We start from the raw sequence: 24122 nt of genomic DNA on the forward strand, positions 1-24122 counted from the left end.
TAATATTTGTTGTGTGTGGTATACGGCCATTTCTTAGACTCTGAGAAGCAATGGTTAATAAAGCCAATTGTAGACTTTATTGCTGTGTGAGCCAGTTTCCTTTACTTGTTTACGGACTCTCTAACCTGACCAGCTGATGCCATCATTGTATCTCCAGCCCCACTATAATGTTGCAGGTAATAAATACATTCAATAAAATCACTATTCAATTCACTCGATTCAACAGCTACTTAGAAGCACTATGCACTGTGCATCTTACAAGGAGAAGGGTGAGGGTGAGTGTCATCATCTACTTGTTTTTTGTTGGGTTTTTTTTTTTCAAGTTTAAATAATTTTTATTTAAGCACTGATTTTACAAAATGTGATAGTTCAAAAGGTGAACTAAATTTACAGCTTAATTTGTTCATGTAAATTGCCTTCAAAATACATTGGAGCTAGATGTGTATATAAGATTTTACATGTGTTTTGGAAGAAATCACACAGAAGCAGCTGCCTTTTTCAATAAAAACTTGGCCAGTTTCACATCTCTTTTGGTCAGTCAACCACAGTCATGTGATGTGAGAGTTATCTGGACCTTGTTGTACACATTGAACCACTCCAGGTGATGATTCATCTTCTCTGTTTGTAGGGCAACTCAGGACATAAAGCCAAATGCCTTCGATAGTTACTTCTTCTCAGACTTGGCTTCCTCACACGGGAGGAAGGGGGTGGACCAGTGATGTGTGTGACCCACTGTGTGACTCGATGACCAGCATAAGGAGATAAGTGCTGTGTTCCCTGATGAAAATTTTTGAAAGAGAACTCTTTGTAGATGGCATCTCTCTCACTTAATTCCGACCACCCTGTTGCTTTAAGGTCAAGTGTAACTTGGTGCCTCTCCTCTGCTATCAACCAGTGCGCATCTGTGGACTTAATGGCCACAAAACAGAGTGCTCATCTTCTCCAACATCGAGTTATTTTACATTTCTTCTATTAAAGAATTCCGAACTGCCAAATGGACTCATGGCCACGAGGCTCCGGTTCCTGCCTCTCAGTGCAGCGAGCCCTGTTGTTTTGTTGTTGTTGCTGCTGTTGTTTTTCTAGCCGCGCCAAGGGGCACATATGATCTTAGTTCCCTGACCAGGGATCGAACACGCACCCGCTGCATTGGAAGCATGGAGTCTTAACCTCTGGACCACCAGGGAAGTCCCCTGTCATCATCTACTTGTAAAGAAGAATAGTATTATTTTACTTATACGTGTAAATAATAGCAGGAATTAGTTACCATGCCTATTATGGGCCAGAAACCATGATAAATTTATTATATACATCATCTCATTTAATCTTCAAAACAGCCCTACTACAGTATAGCATACCAACTAAGAACATAGGTTCTAGAATCATATTGATTTGGGTTCAAATGCCAGGTTTGCTACTCTTGCAAAGTTCCTTAGCTTCTCTGTGCTTCCATTTCTTCATGGGTAAAATGGGGGTAATGGTAATAGCCACACCTTGTTAGGGTCGTTGAGAGAATTAAACAAGATCATGTATGTGAATGTGCTTAGTTCAGTGCCTGGCACATAGAAAGCATTCTATAGATGCCAGCTTCTGCTTCTTAACTTGCTCTTCTGGGGGACACTGTATGTACTACAGCATCACACGATGCAACCAGCACACAGGGAGACTGGGTTAGCCAGGCTGAGTTCCTGCCCTTTAGAAGCACACCATCCGAGACAGCTGTGAGCACACGCTCAGAATTCAGAAGAGAGCAACATGTTCCTCCAAATGGCTGTGTTCATTTCATAGGCCAAGCCCAGTAAACCATGTTCTCATTTCCTTTTCCACCAAAATAGCTATCTCTGCTCCCTGAAGAGGCCTTGGATTATTATAGTTCCCTAAATGCCCTGAAATTCTCAGGAGAGAAGGAATGTTCTTTTTTTTTTTTTTAAAAGCAGGCACAGCTTGGAGCTAGAAGACAAAAGGTTAAATTATCTTAAGCTACAACAATGTAACTCATTTCCTGTTTTTCTCAACTGTCTAGACACAGATCTCATAAGCATTAGCCATGAATCCCACCATCAGGTTAAAAATAGAAGGTTTAAATATGAAATGCTCTTGGGGGGAAAGATTGTAGGTTTCTACCTTCATCCGCAAAATGACTACTTTGAAACAGGATATTTTGTCTTTGTTGTTAGTTTTCCCATAAGTTCTGTTGAGCTGTATTTCCATAAGCAGGAGTGGAGAACACCTTTTTTCTAAAGAATATATCTGCCCCTGTTGAAGCAAATGTCATTTTCCCCATAGATTTTAAAAGCCATCTGAAGACATACCTTATAGCAGCTTCTCTTAACAAGGAATGTGGTCACACTTACTTTAAAAATTTCACGTTATTGTGCAGACCAACATTTAGTCTCAAATAAATTTATACAACAAAAATTGCATATAAATTTGACGTTTTCTTCTTCTTTTATATCTCTGCTTCTATAAAGTTTGTGTGATATTTTGTTTATAAAATATAAGTTTTCTGAACAACATTTTTTTTAAAAACTCCTTTAATAATCCCTGAGCAGTGTTACACAAGTGGGGGGGGGGGATCTACCGTGACAAGTTTCCCAAATTCACTGGGCCACAGAGCCCTTTTATCCTGATGAGCCTATTAACACCTCCCAAAACAGTACCCCATGGAATACCAGTTTAGGAAACACGAATTGGATACCTCTATGATTTTTTTTTTTCTGTTTTCAGAATTCTCTGAGGTTAGGTCTCTTCTCTAATAACCTCAGCTATGTGAATCATAACATAAAACTGAAAGTAGGGCTTCCCTGGTGGCACAGTGGTTGAGAGTCTGCCTGCCGATGCAGGGGGCGCGGGTTCGTGCCCCGGTCCGGGAGGATCCCACGTGCCGCGGAGCGGCTGGGCCCGTGAGCCATGGCCGCTGAGCCTGCGCGTCCAGAGCCTGTGCTCCTCAACGGGAGAGGCCGCAGCAGTGAGAGGCCCGCGTACCGCAAGAAAAGAAAAAAAAAAATTCAAAACTTAAAGTAAACAAGTACTACTGACCGTTTATTTCAAGTAAACAAGCAATACTGTAATGTTCTCCTTATTTGGGGGAGACGAATTGAAGCGTACCTTACACATACTCATGCATTTACTTTAGAATGAAAATATTCATTATGGCTTTTCATATTTACACAGATTCATACTGAAATAAATGTAGATGTGTGTGTGTTTAGTATACATATACATATTTCCTAGCTCTGTCCACTGAGAGGACCTAGAAACAATGACACCCCAGTAGCAATGAGCACACCCACCACCAAGATCATGGTTTCTAAATTCATCCTCCAATAGAAGGAACTAGTGCTTTTTGGAAAAAAGGTTGATTCCAGGGTTGGGGCAAGGAAAATGCAAGATGAGCTTAGAAAAAGAAGGAAGTGCCATAACGTGAGGAGGTACAAACAAATGATAGAGCGCGTTGAAAGGGTACGGGAGCCAGCCTGACTATGCTCCTAGTGGCCAAAGCTGGAACAATCTGAGCAACAAAATTAATAATGACAGTATCAGATTATAACCCATAAAATAAAATGTGTACAAGCTCATTCTAATATAAATAAGTGGGGGAGAAGGAACAACTCTTCCCTAGAGAGGAATTCCAATTAATAAACATAGGCATGAAGGAAATAGAAAATCCCCAGTAAGCAAATACCACATTAGTAACTGCTGCTGGCAAGAATCCTCCATAGATGCTAGAACGAGTGTGCAAAAGTATGAGAAACAGGATATATTCATAGTCTCAAAGTATCTCCCCAAGATATTTGTTAGCTACAAAAGGTAAAACAGTAACTGAAAATGGAGAAACCTGACAAGTACCACTTTAACCAAGAGGTCAAGGTTAGCAACACCAGTTATAAAATATATTGGCATCATGTACCTCCTGATATGGTACGTGGTGGAAGATGTAACATTACTTCTGAGGTATCCTTGCCGTAACTGCATTACCTCAGTTTAATCAAAGAAAACACAAACCCAAATTGAAGGACATTCCACAAAGTAACCGGTAAGTTCTTTTCAAAAGTGTCGAGATCATGAAACACAACAAAAAACTACATTAGAGAAGACTAAGCTAGTCTCATCTCATAAATTCACTGGATCGCTATAGGAAATTGGAAAGTTAAACAGGAAAACAAGCAATTTCAAGTAAGATCTGTAATTTACTTAATCGTATTATAACAATCTTAATTTCCTGGTTTTGATCATCATACTGTGGTTAGTTAAGATGTTAACATTAGGGAAAGCTAGTGAAGCATATATAGGAATTCTCTGTACTATTTTTGTAACTTTTCTTTAAGTCTAAAATTAGTTCAAAAATTTTAAAAGTTAAAAAAAAGTTCATTAGCCAAGTATCTATAACTCGATTCCTGTGCGTATCAATGATATTAATAACACTAATGGTAATAATAATGTGATAAAAAAATTTTTTAACTTTCAATTTCTGATCACTTTTAATGTACCAGGAGTTGTAGTAGGACCTTGTATGTGTTCCTTCCTCTGTGTGTGTGTGTTTCCTTTTAACCTTTACAACACAAGATCATAAAGCTAAGCAACATGACCAAAGTAATTTTGCTGGTAAATAGCAAGAGATATGACATCAACTTTTGCTATAACCTAGCAGAGAGGATGAAAGTAAATTACTTACTGTTTGAAAGAGGCTAAATAGCAACCTAAACTTATAGGCAATGCTGAAGATCTGTGCTACACTACTTCTGTTTCTTGTTCATTTGTCTAAGACTTGAAGGCATGTCAACAATGCAGAAATTCAAGAATATAAATTAATTAACACCATGCATGAATAATGTCCTCTTTACTCTCTGAAATATTGTCTATAAAATTCCTCAGGGTTGCATGCATGCTTTGGAAGACTCTGCCAAGCACTTTCTCATAAATTTTATTTAATGCTCACAACCACTAAATGAGATAGGTTTCATTTTTGTTATTTTACAAACAAAAAGAAAAGTAAATCTCAAGGAGGCTGAGAGATTTTTCTTTTCCTCACACATCCCTCCACCCAATAGCCAACAAACCCAGTCATTTTTGTCCACTGAAATTAAGGTCAACTAACATCCAAGTTGTCCTTGAATGAGAAAATAAGTAATGAAAGTACGGGGTTGGTGGCTGGCAAGGGGGCAGGCAGATGGGAAGGAGGAAGACATTTTGGCTAATTAATAGTTAAAAATATGCTTCTAAACTCAGCTCAACCATTTTCTGTGACCTAGACAAGTTACTTGTTCTGCCTCCTTCTCCTCAACTGAAAAAAAAGAAAGAATTTCAGTAGTGTAGTGGGGTGTCCCCCTGAACTCATGTCCATTCACAACTTCAGAATTTGACCTTGCTTGGAAATAGAGTCACTTAAGATGTAACTAGTTTATTTAAGATGAGGTCAAAATAAAATTAAAATTAAAAAAAAAAAAAGATGAGGTCATACTTGGAGGTTCCTCAAAAAACTAAAAATAGAACTACCATATGACCCAACAATCCCACTCCTGGGCATATACCCAGAGAAAACCATAATTCAAAAAGATACATGCACCCCAATGTTCATTGCAGCACTATTTACAATACCCAGGACATGGAAGCAACCTAAATGTCCATCAACAGAAGAATGGATAAAGAAGATGTGGTACATATATACAATGGAATAGTACTCAGCCATAAAAAGGAACAAAATGGCGACATTTGCAGAGACATGGAGAGACCCAGAGACTGTCATACAGAGTGAAGTAAGTCACAAAGAGAAAAACAAATGTCGTATAATATTGCTTATATGTGGAATCTAGAAAAATGGTACAGATGAACTTATTTGCAAAGCAGAAATAGAAACACAGATGTAGAGAACAAACTTATGGATACTGGGGGTGGGGGGGATTAACTGTGAGATTGGGATTGACATATATACACTACTATGTATAAAATAGATAACTAATGAGAACCTACTATATAGCACAGGGAACTCTACTCAGTGCTCTGTGGTGATCTAAATGGGAAGAAAATCCAAAAAAGAGGGGATATACGTATACGTGTAACTGATTCACTTTGCTGTACAGCATAAACTAACACAACATTGTAAAGCAACTATACTCCAATAAAAATTAATTTTAAAAAAAACAACAAAGAAAACAGTAAGATTTGCTCATCATAAACTATTAAAAAAAAATTTTTTTTTTTAAAAGATGAGGTCATACTGGAGTAGGGTGGCCCTTAACCCAATATGGCTAGTCTCCTTAGAAGAAGAGGAAGCAGAAACACACAGGGAGAGGACAATGTGACCTTGGAGACAGAGACTAGAATGATGCATCTACAAGCCAAGGAATGTAACCATCAGAAGCTAGAAAAGCCAAGAAAGGACTCTCCCCTGCCGGTTTCAGAGGGAGCGTGGCCCTGATGACACCTTGATTTCAGACTTCGACCTTCCAGAACTGTTAGAATTTGTGTCTGTTATTTTAAGCCACAGAGTTTGTGATACTTTGTTATGCATGCAGCCCTAGGAAATGTATACAATTGCTTAGTTTACAAAAAGGTCGTGTTTCTGCCCTCCGAAAGTTTGCATTACTAAATAAATGGATAGAGTCAACATAGGTACACTTTTAAGTATCTGTGCTGGCTATTCACCATTTACACACACTCTCCTCCATTCCCTACCCTTCTGTGTGGCCTGGAGGGGCTGATTATGAAGGACTGCAATGTCCAGGCTCCTTTGCCCTTAGCTTCTGGTTGGGTTTGGCCAAAGGGTGACAACAACTGGGAACTGGAAGAGAGGACATGGAAGGTTGGATATTTCCTGCTCTCTCCTGCCTCAATGTTCTGGCAATGTCTTCATATCTCTACTACTACAGCTCCTGCTGGGCCCCCTGCCCAACTCACAACTGCCATCTGCAGCTCTGAGATCCATGATACAATTTCCTCCCCTGCTCCTTCAGGCCTTCGTGTGGAACAGCTTCCCTCTGCTGACAGTCCCTGAGAGCCTCAACACCCCTATTGGTTCCTTTTATCCCTGCCTATTATGGGCTGCTTGCTTCTGTCCCCCTACCCCCCGAATTTCATATGCTGAAGCTCTAACCCACAATGTGATGGTATTTGGAGGTGGGACATTTGGGAGGTAATTAGGTGTACATTAGGTCATGAGGGTGGGGTCCCCATAGTGGGATAAGTGCCCTTTTAAGCAGAGAAAGAAAGACCAGAGGGACTTACCTGGTGGTCCAGTGGGTAAGACTCTGCGCTCCCAATGCAGGGGGTCTGGGTTTGATCCCTGGTCAGGGAACTAGATCCCACATGCATGCTGCAACTATGAGTCTGCATGCCGCAACTAAGAAGTCTGCATGCTGCAACTAAAAGATACCGCATGCCTCAACAAAGATCCCATGTGCCGCAACTAAGACCCAGCACGACCAAAATAAATAAATTTTTTTAAAAAAGAGCGAGAGGGAGACCAGAGCTTTCGTCCACCTCCATGCGAGGAGAAAGAGGGCAGTCATCTGCAAGCCAGGAAAAGAGCCCTCACCAAGGCTCTGGTCTTAGACTTCCCAGCCTACAGAACTGTGAGAAATAAACATCTGTACTTTCAGCCACTTAATCTATGATATTTTTATAGAAGCTCAAGCTAAGACACTGACTCACCTGGGTTAACAGTCCCTTCATTAAATTGTCTTCAAAATCCTGGCTGAGTGTATCTTAGATTTTCCTTCCAAGACCCTGACTAACAGATCGTCTATAATGTAAAACCAAACAGATATAAACCTGGCCAATGCTGGACTCTGTCAGGGTGACTCATACCTGCAGTTTTCCCTTCTAGGCAATGGATTTTTTAAATTATTGTATGAGTTACAAGGGTCCATTCAGGTCTATCCAACCTAGAAAACTACCTTTATGAATAACTCGAGAACTGCTTTAACTCTGGGCTCTACGAAGACCACAAAATAATGCATTAAAAATGATTATAACATTGTAAATCAACTATACGCCAATAAAATTTGTTTTTAAAAGTGACTGGGCCCAACACTCTACAAAATACATGCCCAGTTCTCCTCAAAACTGCCAAGGTCATGAAAAACAAAGAAAGATTGAGAAACTGTCACAGACTACAGGAGGCACAACAACTAATTCAATGTCGTGGTATCCTAAACTGAACTGTAGAACAGAAAAGGGACATTACCCTATTTTCTGTGTTTCTTGAATGGAGCACTTAGGTTATTGAAATGAACCTTTGGTTTCAACCAGAGTGGGATACGTCTGGGGAGACCCTGAGAAATAGTCCCATGGAGAGCAGCTTCAGATGGAACACAGACTCCTTCAGACATCTGGACGTAAGACCCAGCCTTTAAGCCCTCATCCTTTTCATTCTCCAAGCTACAAAATGGGTCCATCTCATCAGGTATTAACCCTTAGCAAAGAGCAGTGGACATGAAGGGTATCTGGGGCCACGGTAAGAATAAGCTCACACGGGCCCTTCACAGCATGGACAGCATCTCACAGTCTCTTTTACCTCTCCAAATTCCTTGCAGAGGTAGGGCCAGCACACACATTTTTGTTGATGCTGCTAACAGAAAATGAGATCCTACACAGAAACACACACAGCAGGGACTTGTCTCCTATATACACCTGTATTCCCTTGGCCTGGTTAGTGTCTGTATAGTAGGCACTCAATAATCACTTATTTGGTGAATTAATTAGTTTATCAATCAACTGCTGCCCATTGGCACTGATGACATCTTAAGAAAAGGTGTTACAAGGTCCCCATCCAACAGTCTCAAAGTTTTATTCACATTTTTATGTTTTTTATTTGGACCTCTCCACCTCATTCAAATAGTCACTATATGTCCCAAATATACGTCACAAAAGAAGAATTCCGTGATCTTGTTATTATTTTTCCATTGATTAAAAAATAATAACAATTGATGATTTTTGACAAGGTTGCTAATATCAAAGGGGAAAGAACAGTCTCTTCAACAAATGGTGTTGGGAAAACTAGACATCCAAAGGGAAAAGAATGAAGTTAGAACCTTATCTTACAGCATACACAAAAACTAACTAAAAATGGATTAAAGACTTAAAAATCTAAAACTGTAAAACTCCTAGGAGAAAACACAGGGAAAAAGCTTTATGACATTGGACTTGGCAATGATTTCTTGGATATGACAGCAAAAGCACAGGCAACAAAAGCAAAAGTAGACAAATGGGATTACATCAAACTTTAAAATTTTGTGCATGAAAAGACACAATTAACAGAGTTAAAAGCCAACCTATGGAATGAGAGAAAATGTTTGCAAATCATGAATCTGATAAGGAGTTAATATCCAGAATATATAAAGAACTCCTATAACTCAACAACAAAAAATCAAATAACCTGATTTTAAAATGAGCAAAGGACTTGAATAAACATTTCTCCAAAGATGATATGCCCACAGCCAACAAGCATATGAAAAGATGCTTAACATCACTAATCTTAAGGGAAATGCAAGTCAAAATCATACAGAGGTACCACCTCACACCCATTAGGATGGCTACTATTAAAAAAAAAAAAACAGAAAACAACAAGTGTTGGTGAGAATAAGGAGAAACTGGAACACTTGTGCACTGTTGGTGGGATTGTAAATGGTAAAAAACATGTAAAACACCATAAAAAACAGTTACGGCAGGTCCTCAAAAAATTAAAAATAGAACTACCATGTGACCCAGCAACCTACATCTGGATATATATTCAAAAGAATTGAAATTTTAAAAAAAAGAATTGAAATCAGGTTCTTGAAGAGGTATTTGCACACCCATGCTTTAGCACTATTCACAATAGCCAAAGATGGAAGCAACCCAAATATCAATTGATAGATGAATGGATAAACAAAATGTGGTATATACATACAATGGAATATTATTCAGCCGTAAAAAGGAGGGAGATCCTGTCAAGTGCTATACAACATGGATGAACCTCAAGGGCACTATGCTAAGTGAAATAAGCCAGTCACAAAAGAAGACAAATACAGCATGATTCCACTTATATCAGGTATCTTAAGTAGTCAAACTCGTAGAAACAATAAATAAATGGTGGCTACCAGGGGCTGGGGAGAGAAAGGAAAAGGGTGTTTTTCTTCAATGGGTAAAAATGTCCATTTTGCAAGATGAAAAGGTTCTACAAATCTATTTCACATCAGTATGAATATACTGAACACTACTGAACTGTATACTTAAAATGGTTAAGATAGTAAATGTTATGGTTTTTTAAAAAAATAAATTTTGAATTCATTGATATTTGGGGGTTGGGGGGAAGGCGTATTTCCTTGTTTGGGGCCTGTGCTAGAATCTTTGTCTCCCAAGGTCCATTTCCACATCACCTCTTGACCTCATGGCCATCTCCTTGCTCCTGGTCCCTCGCTTCATTTGTTTACCTCTCACTCATGGCTGTTGAACCTGTCTCTTGTATTCACTGATCATCTGGCCTTCACCTCTCCCTTTCTTTCTTGCCCACAAATCCTACAGGATTTGGTCTTCTTCTAAGTACGCCAGGGAATCCCCTGGAAGCTGAATGTGAATAGCCAGTAATCAACTTATTAAATCAGACCCTTAACAATATTCTGCATTCAAGATATTAATGTCGAGTTTAAAGAGATTGATAAAACACCTAATGCAAAAAGTGTCATATTACAAAAGCACTTTAAAAATTATTCCAAACATGAAATAGCATTTAAACCCCATTATACTAACAATCTTATGATATTAACTTCCACGCATTATCTGGTGGGAAGGTAAATTGGTACAAACCTTTAGAAAAGTAACTTGGCAATATGTTTTGAGAATCACAGAAATATCCATGCCCTTTAACCTATTAACCCCATTTCCAGGAATCTGCTCGAAGTATACTATAAAAGAAAAAAAAGGCTTATGTATAAAAGATGTTTATTTCCAAGTTATTTATGTAACTGCTGGTGGACATAATCAAAACATACTTTGTTTTTCTCCCACCATCCCTCCAAAAATTTATTCATTTGAGGGGGAGTGCCATTAGGAGGAAAAAAGGGGCTTGTCCTTGACTCCAGATGACAACTATTGCAGGACCATGCCTGTTCTGGTCACTTCCAAGTAATGACAGTCTGATGTCACATCAAGTCACAAACATGGTCTTAATAGAGTAATTCCATGTGTCAGGTCATTATATTAATCAACAATTCAGTTTCATCCCAACGCTTTCCCCCCCGCTTCCCAGCTAGAGCCAGTTGTTCAGTGAGAGGTGTCGGGGTGGGGGAAGGGAGTCTCATATGCAATTTCTGCTCCCTTCCACGACTCTTTCACATTCCCTCCCCCACTCACTAGCTGCTGTTCTGGATCCCATGTCAAAGTACCAATGGTGTAGACGGAAATGGTTATGCCTGGAAATACTTTAATTGGCTTGTGACTGGCACCATCGTAAGCCAACTTCGTGCTCTCTGGGCTTCAAAGCTATAAAAAACTGCCTTGTGCACTTGTGCACTTTTCTTGCTTGTGCACTTTTCATGGGATCTCTGGAGATCCCCATCTCTGGGAACCGCTCCAGTTTTAATTCTCAGGACAAAGGAGAAGCATTCCCTCTCAGCTGCCACCACCCCCTCTGCCCCAGGCTCCCTGGCAATCCTCTCCATTCAGACTTCATCATTTGATTTCCTCTCACCCTCCCAGAAAGTATGCTGGGCAGGACTTAAAATGACTCCCACTGGGACTGGATAAACTGTATATAGGTATACGATTAAATACTACTAAGCTATAAAAAAGAATGAACTATTGATACATGCAACAGCATGGCTGGAACTCAAAGCTGTTATTTCTGCTGAGTGAAAAAAGCCAATCTCAAAAGGTTACACACTGCATGATTCTACTATGTAACACTCTTGAAAACGATAAAATTATAGTGATGGAGAAGAGATTAGTCATTGCCAGGGAATAGGGTCCACTGGAGGGTCTGACTGCAAAGATGGAATGTGAGGGAGTTTCTTCCTAGTTACAGGACAACTATGTATCCTGACTATGGTGGTAATTACATAAATCTACAAATCTATACATGTGATAAAATTTCATAGTAATACATACACACGTGAATGTAAAAAATGATAAAAACCAAGACACTGTACCAATGTCAATGTCAATTCCCTAGTTTTGAAAATGCACTATGGTTATATAAGATGTTATCATTGGGAAAAGCTGGGTGAAGGGCACACGGGAACTCTCTGTTTTATTTTTGCAACTTCTTGTGAGTCTTAGAGGACTTTTTTAAAATATATTTTTAAAAATAGCTCTAGCCTAGTACTCTCTCTCCCAAGTGACTCACATTTGAGTCCTAGGAAACACTCTCTCATCCTTTGCCCCAACAAACCCTGGGAGGGCAAAACCAAACACCACCCTCTGTGTCCTGCTGCCACAGGCAAGTCTAGCCACTTCTCTTTTCCCCCAACAGTAGAAAAAAAAATCTCAAGCTCAATATGTGGTCCTGAGGAAGCCCCCATCACACACTTTCAGGTAAGGAGGTAGCATCCAGGCCTTTCCCCTGGGGAGGGAGGGAGGAGTCCCAACATGCAATGCTCTCTCCAATAGCATCTCTCCACCCTCCGTCCATTTCCACACGCCCACTTGTGTATTCAGTCTGGCTGCAGGGATCCAGGACTTAGACGACAGGTCCATGAGAATTCCCCTGGTGTAGTGGATGCTGTGGTCTCTGCCCAGATCTCCCCACAGGACTGAGGCCCTCACTGCCACCCTGAGTCTCTTTGAAAATTGGTCTAAACTAGCTATCTTACCCAAGGTCATGGCCACTTCCCAGGGGCAATCTGCATCCAATGACTGGTAAAAAGACCCAATCTCCTTGCCCCAATAGGGAACAATTCTGCAAGACCATCTCCAGAGCTAGCAGAGGGCCAGCTGAGGCCTTTGTAGTGACTGCATCAAAGTTCAACTATTCCTTCTTCCAGCGCTACTTCCTTTATTCCTCCATAGGTGTTGATCCCCAAACACTCTTCAATAAACCTCCTGTACAAAAATCTCCATCAGGAGGCTTTTCCGAGGAACCTGACCTGTGACACTTGGTGAGTGCCATACATGATTATCAGTCTCACTCTCACTTTGCAATCTGATATCTATTGAATTGGTGCCTGAGTCAAAATTGAGAAAGGAAAAGCCCCGCCTAACACCATGTTATGCTTATAACAGGAATAACCAAAGAGAAATTAATAAATCATGAAAAATCAGCTTCACGGGATAGTAAATAGCCAGTAAAAATTATGAACATTTTGTACCAAAATATTTCAGAAAAATGACCATGATCTAATATTAAGAGAATACAAAATTGATTCTGGATCAAAATAAAAGAAAAAGAAAAAGGAATAAAGGACATCTTGGCAATATTCGGGGAAATCTGAATATAGACAATGTATTAGATAATACGGTTTCATCAATATTAACTTCTTGGACATGATGATAATAGTATTGTGATTAGGCAGAAAACTGGTTTTGTTCTTAGGAAATCCTATTGAGAGAGAAAGAGAAAGAGAGAGAAACTCTTTCCGGTAAAGAGCAAGAACTCACGCCCTGTAGCAATGTTATTCCCATTCCTGTGCTCAATGCTCCCCCTTGTGTACCAAGAGAGCAGAATGCATTCATCAAAATGCATTTTAAAAACTCCCCTGCACAGTGGGAAAGCAAAGCTCCAAGACTTCTAGAGAAGGCAAAGTGTGGCACATTTTAATGCACTCTCTCCAAACCCCTGACCAACAGTGTAGTTCCCATTCCCCAGCTTGCTGTCCACGTGTCAAAACCTGAGCTTCAGTTCTGGTGGAGGGAGAGTGTGGTTGGCCAAGGGGTGGGGAGGAGGGTACCTACAGCCTTGCCTGTGAAGGTCATGGGCTCCAGAGTCAAATAACCCGGGGGCTAAATCCCACCTGGTTCACTTACTAGCTGGGTGATTAGCCCCATGGTCTAATTAAAGTTCAGTAAGTATTAATCAATTTTTATGATCTACTAACCTATTCTTGAGAGATCCTTAGAAGTCCTACTGCCTTGTAAAGCACAGTTTGAAAAATACTGCCCTGAAGTATCTGATTTGTAGAGCTTACTCTTGGGTGAGAACCCATCTTATGTTTTTCCTACAAAGCTAAGATTACTCATATTAAAAACAAAAAATAAATTAAAAAAAAAACTCCCCTTACATGCACTGAAAAGGACTATTTCGTTAGGTTTATCTTTCCTCATAAGTGATTTCCAGAAAAAGTATTTTAGTTCTCCACCAATTTTTCTGCTCGCCGCTGTGCCTCCTCTGGGTCTTCTGCTTTTGACCCTCTCACCATGGTCTCCTTTGAGGCAAGTCGCCCTCAGGGCCCAGGCCAGGATGTCTGGAGACTCTCGTCCTAGCTCCAATGTCGTGCACCTGTCTGCCTTTGCCTCCGCCTTCCTCTTGCTCCGTCTCTTCCTTTCAACAAATCCTCACTGAGCATCTGTCTGTGAAAGTCACTGTTCTTGTTGATCTTGGTTACAAAATGATCGGGATCATAGTTTCTGCCGTTTATTAGTTTATACTGGAGTCTAACTGGCCAGACTCTAGTAGGAAAGCCAGACATGTAAAAAGACTCAGGGAGTTGTTACAGCAGATACAAAACATGGTTAGCAGAAAATAACCTCAGGAGCCCACTGGGTTTAGAAGAGCTGAATTAAAATCCTAGATTTCCTACACACTGGATTTGTAAGCTTGAAGAAGTGAAATAACCTCTCTGGGCCTAGCTAGTATCATCTGTCAACTGCCTTAGGCTGGGAAAGCAGACCTTGAGACGGGGGATCCCAGGAAGCACAGCAAGGAGTGGGGAAGTGAGTCAGGAGAGGCAAGAAAGCAGGTTGCTGAGCAGGTGTTGAGTGGCTAGCGGGGGCTCGACCCTGCTGGGGACGCCTGGGAGAGGGTGCAGCACCCCACTCAAAGCTCTACCCTTTGAGGAGAAAAAAAGCAGAAGCATTTACCCACCAGCTCCAGCACATCAGCAGCTCAAGGCTGCTCTGGGCGTGTTAAGTCCTCCCTGCTTCCAGCCTGCCTGAGCCAGGGCCAAGTGCATTAGGACCAGGGAAAGCCCTTCACGGACGCACAAGGGCTTCACTCAGGTGAGGAAGAGTAAGGGGAGATGGGCACTACAGGGGAGGGAGGGATTGACAGCATCTGCTACACCTTCTAGAAGAACTGTTTTGGCGGACAAATGTGAGACTCGGGAAGCCCTGAGCAGAGTATGTGGCGGATGCATTAAACGCACCCGAACGTAAAAGTGTGATGAAGCATCTCCTCTATGCACCCCTGCATGATAGAGCATCTTAAGCATGCTCTTATCTCCTTGTTTCCTCATCAACCTTCAACTGGTGTGAGCCCAACCAAATCCTCAAAACAAAATCTCCCAGACCCATCCTTCCTCCCATTTCCATGACGGTCTCCATAGTCCTGACCCCCATCTGTTTGCATGCGGAGGCCTCTTCCCTCTGGTCTCCCCTCTGCCAGCCCCCACCTGACAATCACAGCTCAAGGACACCCTACAAGATGCTAGTTTCCCTACATCTCTCCCCTGTTTAAGAGCTTGCCCCCCGGCCCCTTTTTTTCCTACAAGATTAAGCCCTGAATCTCATCTTGAGGTTTGAGGCTCTCATGCAGTGAAGACACCCCACATTCCAAAGACAGGCTTTACTTCCATTAGGCTCTCATTACTTCCCTAGGCTCTCACTTTTATAATCCACCCAGCATCTCAGCCCCGAGACCAGCTTGAGAAGCAGTGCCCTAATTTCGCCTTTGGATTTATTCCAATGTGACTGTACTGTCATCTTAGGGGCTAGTAATTCTGGAGTCATACCCAGGTTCAGATCACGTTCGTTTGAGTAGTAACTGTGCTCCTTTGGAAACATTGTCCACACGTGTTTCCTCATCTGGGAAACAGAGATAATAATAATCTCTACTTCATAAGGCTGTTGTAAGGATTAATCTTTTCTTTTTTTAAAATAAATTTATTTATTTATTTAATTTTGGCTGCATTGGGTCTTCGTTGCTGCACGCGGGCTTTCTCTAGTTGCAGGGAGCGGGGGTTACTGTTGTGGCGCGCAGGCTTCTCATCGCGGTGGCTTCTCTTGTTGCGGAGCACGGGCTCTAGGTGCACGGGCTTCAGTAGTTGTGGCTCGCGGGCTCTAGAGCACAGGCTCAGTAGTTCTGGCGCACGGGCCTAGTTGCTCCGCGGCATGTGGGATCTTCCCAGACCAGGGCTCAAACCCATGTCGCCTGCATTGGCAGGCGGATTCTTAACCACTGCGCCACCAGAGAAGTCCAAGGATTAATCATTTTATACACAATCAGTAGCTTTGACCAGTGCCTGCTACAAAATGAGTGCCCAATAAATGTTGGCTATCACTATGGGTTCCCGCAAGGGGTAATTTTAAGATTCTTAAGAGAAATCTAGAGACATCTACTAAGAAGGTTTTCTCTCTGCATGAGCTCATGCTTCCTGAGCCTTCCTGCACCCAAACTGCAGCTCAAAGCCATATAAGGCACCGAAACACCCTTCACCAGTGCACAAACAGCTCGTCAGCCAGTCATTTAAAGGTCTCACCTTTATTCACAGCAGCCAAATCAAAGGTTAGAACAGCTGGACAAAAGGCTAAGAGCAGTATAATAGAAAAACAATTTGGGGAATTCTTCCTCGTTCCTCAGTCTCTCGTCACGTGAACACTGCCAGCAATCTCTGTAAGTGTGCGCCACACATCCCGGTTTTTTGTGCTGCTGGTCAATGCAGCTTTCACTACAGACAACATCTGAGGCTGTACCTGTTAAAAGCTGTGTTTGTTTATTAAAAAAAAAAAGTCATGTGGGTAAATGTTTGAGTGAGAGAAGGTGTGGTTTATACATTTTTTATTTTTAATGAGTAATATATTCACGGGACTCACGACTCTTAAAAACACAAAGGGATATACGATGAAGTTTCCCTCCCTCCTCTGACACCAGCCACCCAGTTCTCCTGTCCAGAGGCCACTAACATTACCAGTTTGTTTTGGATGTTGGATATTCTTTCAGATATTCCACACAAATACATATTTTTTCTCTTTTAATGCACTTTTTCACTTGCTTTTTAAATTTAATTTTACTAAATATCTAATACATGCAAAAGAATATAACATAAGCTTAAGATAAAGAATAAAAACACCACTACTCAGCATAAGAAACATAACCTTCCTCATTTGTTTTCATAGCTTCATAATGCTTTCTTCCATAGCTATATCATAACTCATTTCATCAGTCCCCAGTGGGTGAGCCGGTAGGTGGTTTCCAATGTTTTGTTGTTACACTGAGTAACCTTGTTTATCCATCATCTTACATATGTGCAGTATATCTGTAAGATAAATTCCTAGAAGGGGAATTACTAAGCCAAAGGTATGCGCATAGGTCATTTTTTACAAATAAATTATCTGGATTGCCTTCCACAGAGTTTGAAACAAATTGATTTTTTTATTTTTGAAAATTTCCAAGATGCCTAGAAGTTTAATAAGTGGCAACATCATTTAATTGACAGAGCTAAGAGGATGGGAAAGCGAAAGGGTCACTTTAAAGTGACATTGTTTTTTAAAGGATGCACTAAATATCTTTTCTGTTTCACCCTGAGGTAATCATACAAAACAAGCCCTGGCTTCTCCTTCAATACTCAGTAAAGAGTCCAAGTATATACTTTATTCTGGTTTAATTCCTGTAAGGATTGATATTGTTCAGAACTGACCAAAATAATTATTTCCCGTAATGAGGTAATTATGTAATCAAGTTCAGCAACACTTCTTTGTAATTTTGTTTACTTAAAAATGCCTAATGCGGGGCTTCCCTGGTGGCGCAGTAGTTAAGAATCTGCCTGACGATGCAGGGTACATGGGTTTGAGCCCTGGTCTGGGAAGATCCCACATGCCACGGAGCAACTCAGCCCGGGCGCCAGAACTACTGAGCCTGTGTTCTAAAGCCCGCCACCCACAACTACTGAAGCCCTCACACCTGGAGCCTGTGCTCCACAAGAGAAGCCATAGCAACGAGAAGCCTGCGCACCTCAATGAAGAGTAGCCCCCGTTTGATGCAACTAGAGAAGGCCCGCGGGCAGCAACGAAGACCCAAGACAGTCAAAAATAAAATTTTTTTTTAAATTAAAAAAAAAAGGCCTAATGCCTAAGATATTTAAGAAGTACATCTTGCATTCCAAGTTTTGAAATAAAAATCCCTGTTATATGTAAGTTCTCTTGACATTCAATAGCATCAGGAACAAGCAGGATGACTATTAACTAAAGTGTTTATCTGGAAATACAACCACTGTCAGATTATAGGAAACTATGAAATGGAATTTGGCATTGGCGATTCATGTAAATAAGTACAGTGAGTTAAAGTGACTTACTCAAAGCCAACATTACTTCTAATCACGAATCCACTTACAGCAAAAGAAGTAAGTCAATGAAGTGGCGCCCCCAGGATTCTCTGGTTTTACAATGCTCCCCATAACCCAGAAGTAGCTGATCTTCTGGATGGTAGAATAAATGACCTATTGAAGGCTGAGGCACAGTACCAGCTGGGAGACACCACCTGGTGATACTGAGGTCCTGTCCTAAAGAATGCAGTAAGCCATGACGGTGCTGCCCGAATTCATGGGTCCAGGCACCAAGGGAGAGTAGTGAAGCATCTCTGGCTGCTACACCCAATGACCCTGCTCTCCAAATGTTTGCTTCCCTTCTCTGTGACTTTGAATCAAATCCTTTTCGGCTTCAAGCAGCAAGAGTGACTTCTGTTACCTGCAACTGAAGCCTGACTGGTATGCTTACTGAATCAGCATCCCTCAGGGAGGGTTCTGAGCATCTGCCTTTTTTTTTTTTTAACAACCTCTCCAACAAATCTTAAGCTAAAAAAGTTTGAAATCAATTGATAAACATTGTTTGCAGTAACTACAAAGTTGGTTAATTCAGGTAGATAGCTTTGAAAGACACTTTGCCCAGGCCACGGGGAAACTGGATGCCCCATTCCTGCCCCACGATAGAGAGCACCTCTCTAGCAACTGGAATTTGCTTACAGAATGTGGAGATGAACTGGGAACTGGGTAAAGATGATGGCAGCCTGGTCCTAACGTGGGATTATCTGGATTCAAACCTTGCCTCTGCCACTCACTAGCTATGTGGCTTTGGGTAAGTTACTTTAACTCACTGTGCTTTGGTTTCCCTATCTGCAACATGGGGAGAGTAACAGTTATCTACCTTACATTGTTGTTTTAAGGATTAAATGGGTTAATACACATACAGGAGTTAGAAGGGCTATCTAGCACCTACTAGGCACACAGTTAAGTGTTAGCTATTCAAAACACGTTACCTTTCAGAGTTATGAAAAATTACCTCTCTCTCTCTCAGACACACACACACAATCTCATCTGAGCCTCAAAATAACTCTTTCTTAAGTGAAGCAATGAAGGCCCAGAGAGGTTAAGTGACTTCCTCAAGGTCACACAGCAAGTGACTAACAAAGCACAGCTACAATGGGGACTAAGGACTCAAATCTGATTTTTCCTGTATTCTGAGTGCAGGCACTAGGTCTCCTCCACACCTGGCCCTGAGGAGGTCACACACAGCTCTGCACCCTGTGGGCCTTGGGTGGGAAGTGACTCATCCATTGCCCATGGTTCTAGAAACGGTGTGTGCCAGAACAGTGATGTTATTAACATTTTGCCCCTCAATTTCTTTTCAATGTTCTTCCCAGAAATGGCTCTAAAATACCAGATCCCCATGGAAACCACAGGAAAGATTGCCTACTGACTCTAAGTGAAATTCTGCTACGACTGCTCCCTTGATAACAAATGGATGTTATTAAAAGCCTGGCTCTAACAGACGCCTGCCGTAGCTCATGGTGAAAGCCATGCTCTCCTTGGACTGAGAGGGTGAAAGAAATAGTTACTTCTCTGATGCCAGGCTACGTGGTCAGCTTAGAAGGAAGGAAAAAGTAATGTGATCCCCAACTGTCACGACCAGACACACAGGACAAGGTGCTTTCAATATATGTTTGCAACAGGTGACCAGAGTGAGGAACCCACCAAGAATGTGACAGTGACAATGATTCAATCAACTCGTGATAATCTCTGCTATCTCTGGAAGTCATCTGTAATGTGCTTTCTAGACCAAAAGGTGAAAGAATAGTAAGGCTTAGAGTGGAGGCTTGCGAGACTGCTAAAGAAAAAGGACAGTACAACCTAAACGAGAATTATATACCTTTTCTAAACAGTACTGTTTGCAAAAGGACAGTATAATCTGAAAAAAGAACAAAATCCAGTCCAAGGGAAAAATGCAAAGAGCAAGAATTTAGCAGCACTTTACCAGCATTACCCAGAGATCCTGCAGGGGATGGGAGGAGACCTGACCTTCCAGACCCCTGCAGTAACAGGAATTGTTCCTTCATTAAATACTTGAGGCACGTTTGTTGCGTGCCTACACTGTGGCAGACACTGTACTAGGCAAGGCAGAGAGAGCTCACAGGCTAGTGAAAAGAAATAGAAAACAGACTTTACACAAATAAATACACAAAATCATTTCAGATAGTGATAATTGCTATGAAGGAAAAAAGTGGTGAAGTAGCCTGACGCTGACTGGGGCAGGCAGCTTCCGACACATGACCAGGGAAGGATTAGTTGACCTGTCAGGGAGCTAACAGCCAAGAGAAAATACGGGGCGAAAGGGTCAAATCAGAGCAAATGGAATGTGAGGTCCCTAAGGAAGGAATGAGTTCATCCTGCTCGGAGACAGAAACGTCACAGGGGAGGCAGGACGGGGAATGGCTGGGAGTGGTGGAGCTGGAATCACAGAGGCAGCCAATCAGACCCCGCAGGGCCTTGTGGGCCAGAGTAAGAACAGTGGATTTTACCTTAAGTACATGTTGAAGCCAGTGTGAAGTGGTGATGCTGGTGGTTTTAAAGAAGGGAAGTGAGATGATCTGGTTTATATTTTTAAAAGATCACTCTGGCTGCTTTGTGCAAAAAACACTGAAAGGTGGGAAGGGGACAAGGAAAAAAGGAGGGAACCTATGAGTGGTGGTGGCAAGGCTTCTCCACGACCCGGATGAAACACAGCCGGCCCGCTCTCCACCGGTTCCACATCTGTGCACTTTTTTTTCTCCTTATTTTTATTTATTTTTTTAATTGGGGTATAGTTGTTTTACAATGTTGTGTTAGTTTCCACCATACAGCGAAGTGGAGTTCCCTGTGCTATACAGCAGATTCTCATTAGTCATCTATTTTATTCATACTAGTGTATATATGTCAATCCCAATCTCCCAATTCATCCCGCTACCTTTTCCGCCCTTGGTGTCCATGCATTTGTTCTCTACATCTGTGTCTCTATTTCTGCCTTGCAAACAGGTTCACCTGTACCATTTTTCTAAATTCCACATATATGCGTTAATAGACGATATGTTTTTCTCTGACTTACTTCACTCTGTATGACAGCCTCTAGGTTCATCTGTGTCTCTACAAATGACCCACTTTTTATGGCTGAGTAATATTCCATTGTATATATGTACCACATCTTCTTTATCCATTTGCCTGTCAATGGGCATTTAGGTTGCTTCCATGACATGGCTATCGTAAATAGTGCTGCAATGAACACTGGGGTGCATGTCTTTTTTTTTTTTTTTTTTTTTTTTGGTACACGGGCCTCTCACTGTTGTGGCCTCTCCCGTTGTGGAGCACAGGCTCCAGATGCGCAGGCTCAGCGGCCATGGCTCACGGGCCCAGCCGCTCCACGGCACGCAGCATCTTCCCAGACCGGGGCACGAACCCGTGTCCCTTCATCAGCAGGCAGACTCTCAACCACTGCGCCACCAGGGAAGCCCACATGTGTCTTTTTAAGTTATGGTTTTCTCTGGATATATGCCCAGTAGTGGGATTGCTGGGTCATATGGTAATTCTATTTGTAGTTTTTTAAGGAACCTCCATACTGTTCTCCCTAGTAGCTGTATCAATTTACATTCCCACCAACAGTGCAAGAGGGTTCCCTTTTCTCCACACCCTCTCCAGCATTTGCTGTTTGTAGATTTTTTGATGATGGCCATTCTGACCAGTGTGAGGTGATATCTCATTGTAGTTTTGATTTGCATTTCTCTAATGATTAGTGATGTTGAGCATCCTTTCATGCGTTTGTTGGACACCTGTATATCTTCTTTGGAGAAATGTCTATTTAGGTCTTCTGCCCATTTTTGGATTGGGTTTTTTTTTGATATTGAGCTGCATGAGCTGCTTGTAAATTTTGGAGATTAATCCTTTGTCCGTTGATTCATTCACAAATATTTTCTCCCATTCTGAGGGTTGTCTTTTCATCTTATGGTTTCCTTTGCTGTGGAAAAGCTTTTAAGTTTCATTAGGTCCCATTTGCTTATTTTTATTTCCATTACTCTAGAAGATGGGTCAAAAAAGATCTCGCTGTAATTTATGTCAGAGAGGGTTCTTCCTGTTTTCCTCTAAGAGTTTGATAGTGTCTGGCCTTACATTTAGGTCTTTAATCCATTTTGAGTTTATTTTTGTGTATGGTGTTAGGGAGTGTTCTAATTTCATTCTTTTACATGTAGCTGTCCAGTTTTCCCAGCACCACTTATTGAAGAGGCTGTCTTTTCCCCATTGTATATTCTTGCCTCCTTTGTCATAGATTAGTTGACCACAGGTGCGTGGGTTTATCTCTGGGCTTTCTATCTTGTTCCATTGATCTATATTTCTGTTTTTGTGCCAGTACCATACTGTCTTGATTACGGTAGCTCTGTAGTACAGTCTGAAGTAATGGAGCCTGATCCCTCCAGCTCCATTTTTTTCCCTCAAGATTGCTTTGGCTATTCAGGGTCTTCTATGTCTCCATACAAATTTTAAGATTTTTTTTGGTTTTAGTTCTGTGAAGAATGCCATTGGTAATTTGATAGGAATTGCATTGATGAAATACAGCCGGCCCGCTATCCACAGGTTCCGCATTTGTGGATTTCAATCTGTAGCTTTCCACCCACGGTTGGTTGAGTCCACTGATGTGGAACCCATGGAGGGCCAACTGTATTGTGCCATTTTACATGAGGGAGCAACCATGGAGCGTGGTATCCGTGGGGGATCCTGGAAACAATCCCCCACAGGTACCAAGAGATGACTATACCTCTGGGGGTATCCAGCTTTCTTTCCTCCATCTTAATGCTGAGGAAGGCTGCATGAACCAAGGGATGGATCTAGTCAAGAACAGAGCAGTGTTTGCCCTGCATGAGAACAACAGGCCTAGAGGACAGGTCTCTGATGTCCCTAGAAGTCTCTCTGGAGGGCTAGAAATGGTAAATTTGTTCATTATAAAGGCAGAACTGGGTGACGGCCAGGTTCAGAGCTGTCCCCCTTGACCCATGTCCCCCTCCAGTACTGCCCCACTTCTCTGTTCCTTTTACCATACCACTCTGCCTCCTTCTTCCCTTTCCCTCCTGAACCATTCCAAGTAGGCTTTCATCCCCATCACTCCTCTGAACTTGCTCTGAAGACATTGCCGAAGCCAACGGTCATCTCAGTCCTCAGCTTACTCAACTGATCATCAACATCTGATGTGTCAGAGCCCTCTGTCCCTGCTGAATCACTTTCTTCTCTGAGCTTTCCTTGTCTTCTCTTCCCTCCCTGACCAACCCCTCCCTCTGTCCTCCTTCTGGTGTCCCTTCATCTCCTGACCTCTAAATGTAAAAGCTCCCAGGGCTATGTCCCCCTACTACTTTTCTGTCTACACTCATTCTCTCAGTGATCTTCTGAGTCCTGTGCCTTTAAATACCGTCTATTAACTGAGGTCTCCCCATTTCATACTCCCAGCCTGAACATCTGCCCTGAATCCCAGTCTCCTTTATCCAACTCCTATCTGACATCTCCTCTTAGACATCGAACTGGCATCTCAAATTTAAGATTGTCCAAAATAAAACTCCTGACCTTCCTCCCCAGAAGCGGTCCACCCACCATCTTCTCCAATTCGGTAAACAGCAATCATTCTTCCACACACAGTATGTGTCCATTGTCTGTCTTCTCCACCAGAATGTGAGCTCTATGAGTGCAGGGGCTTGTTTTCTTCACTGCTCAATC

General features: G+C 41.8%; 1 protein-coding gene across 2 annotated transcripts in view; it reads right to left on the reverse strand.

The window, feature by feature from the left end:
- Window positions 1–24122, reverse strand: part of NTAQ1 (N-terminal glutamine amidase 1) — a 247813-nt gene that overhangs the window by 202681 nt on the left and 21010 nt on the right. The window contains exon 6 of one of the 2 annotated variants that reach the window (XM_079901369.1): window positions 16610–16828. The exons of the other annotated variant lie outside the window; for it this stretch is intronic. Within the exon in view, the coding sequence (XP_079757495.1) occupies window positions 16794–16828 (35 nt within the window). The 3' untranslated portion in view covers window positions 16610–16793. Of the gene's footprint in view, window positions 1–16609; window positions 16829–24122 lie in introns of those variants that run through there. 2 annotated transcript variants of the gene reach the window in all.

Source organism: Stenella coeruleoalba (genome assembly GCF_951394435.1).
Source record: "Stenella coeruleoalba genome assembly, chromosome: 17".
Taxonomy (NCBI): Eukaryota; Metazoa; Chordata; class Mammalia; order Artiodactyla; family Delphinidae; genus Stenella; species Stenella coeruleoalba.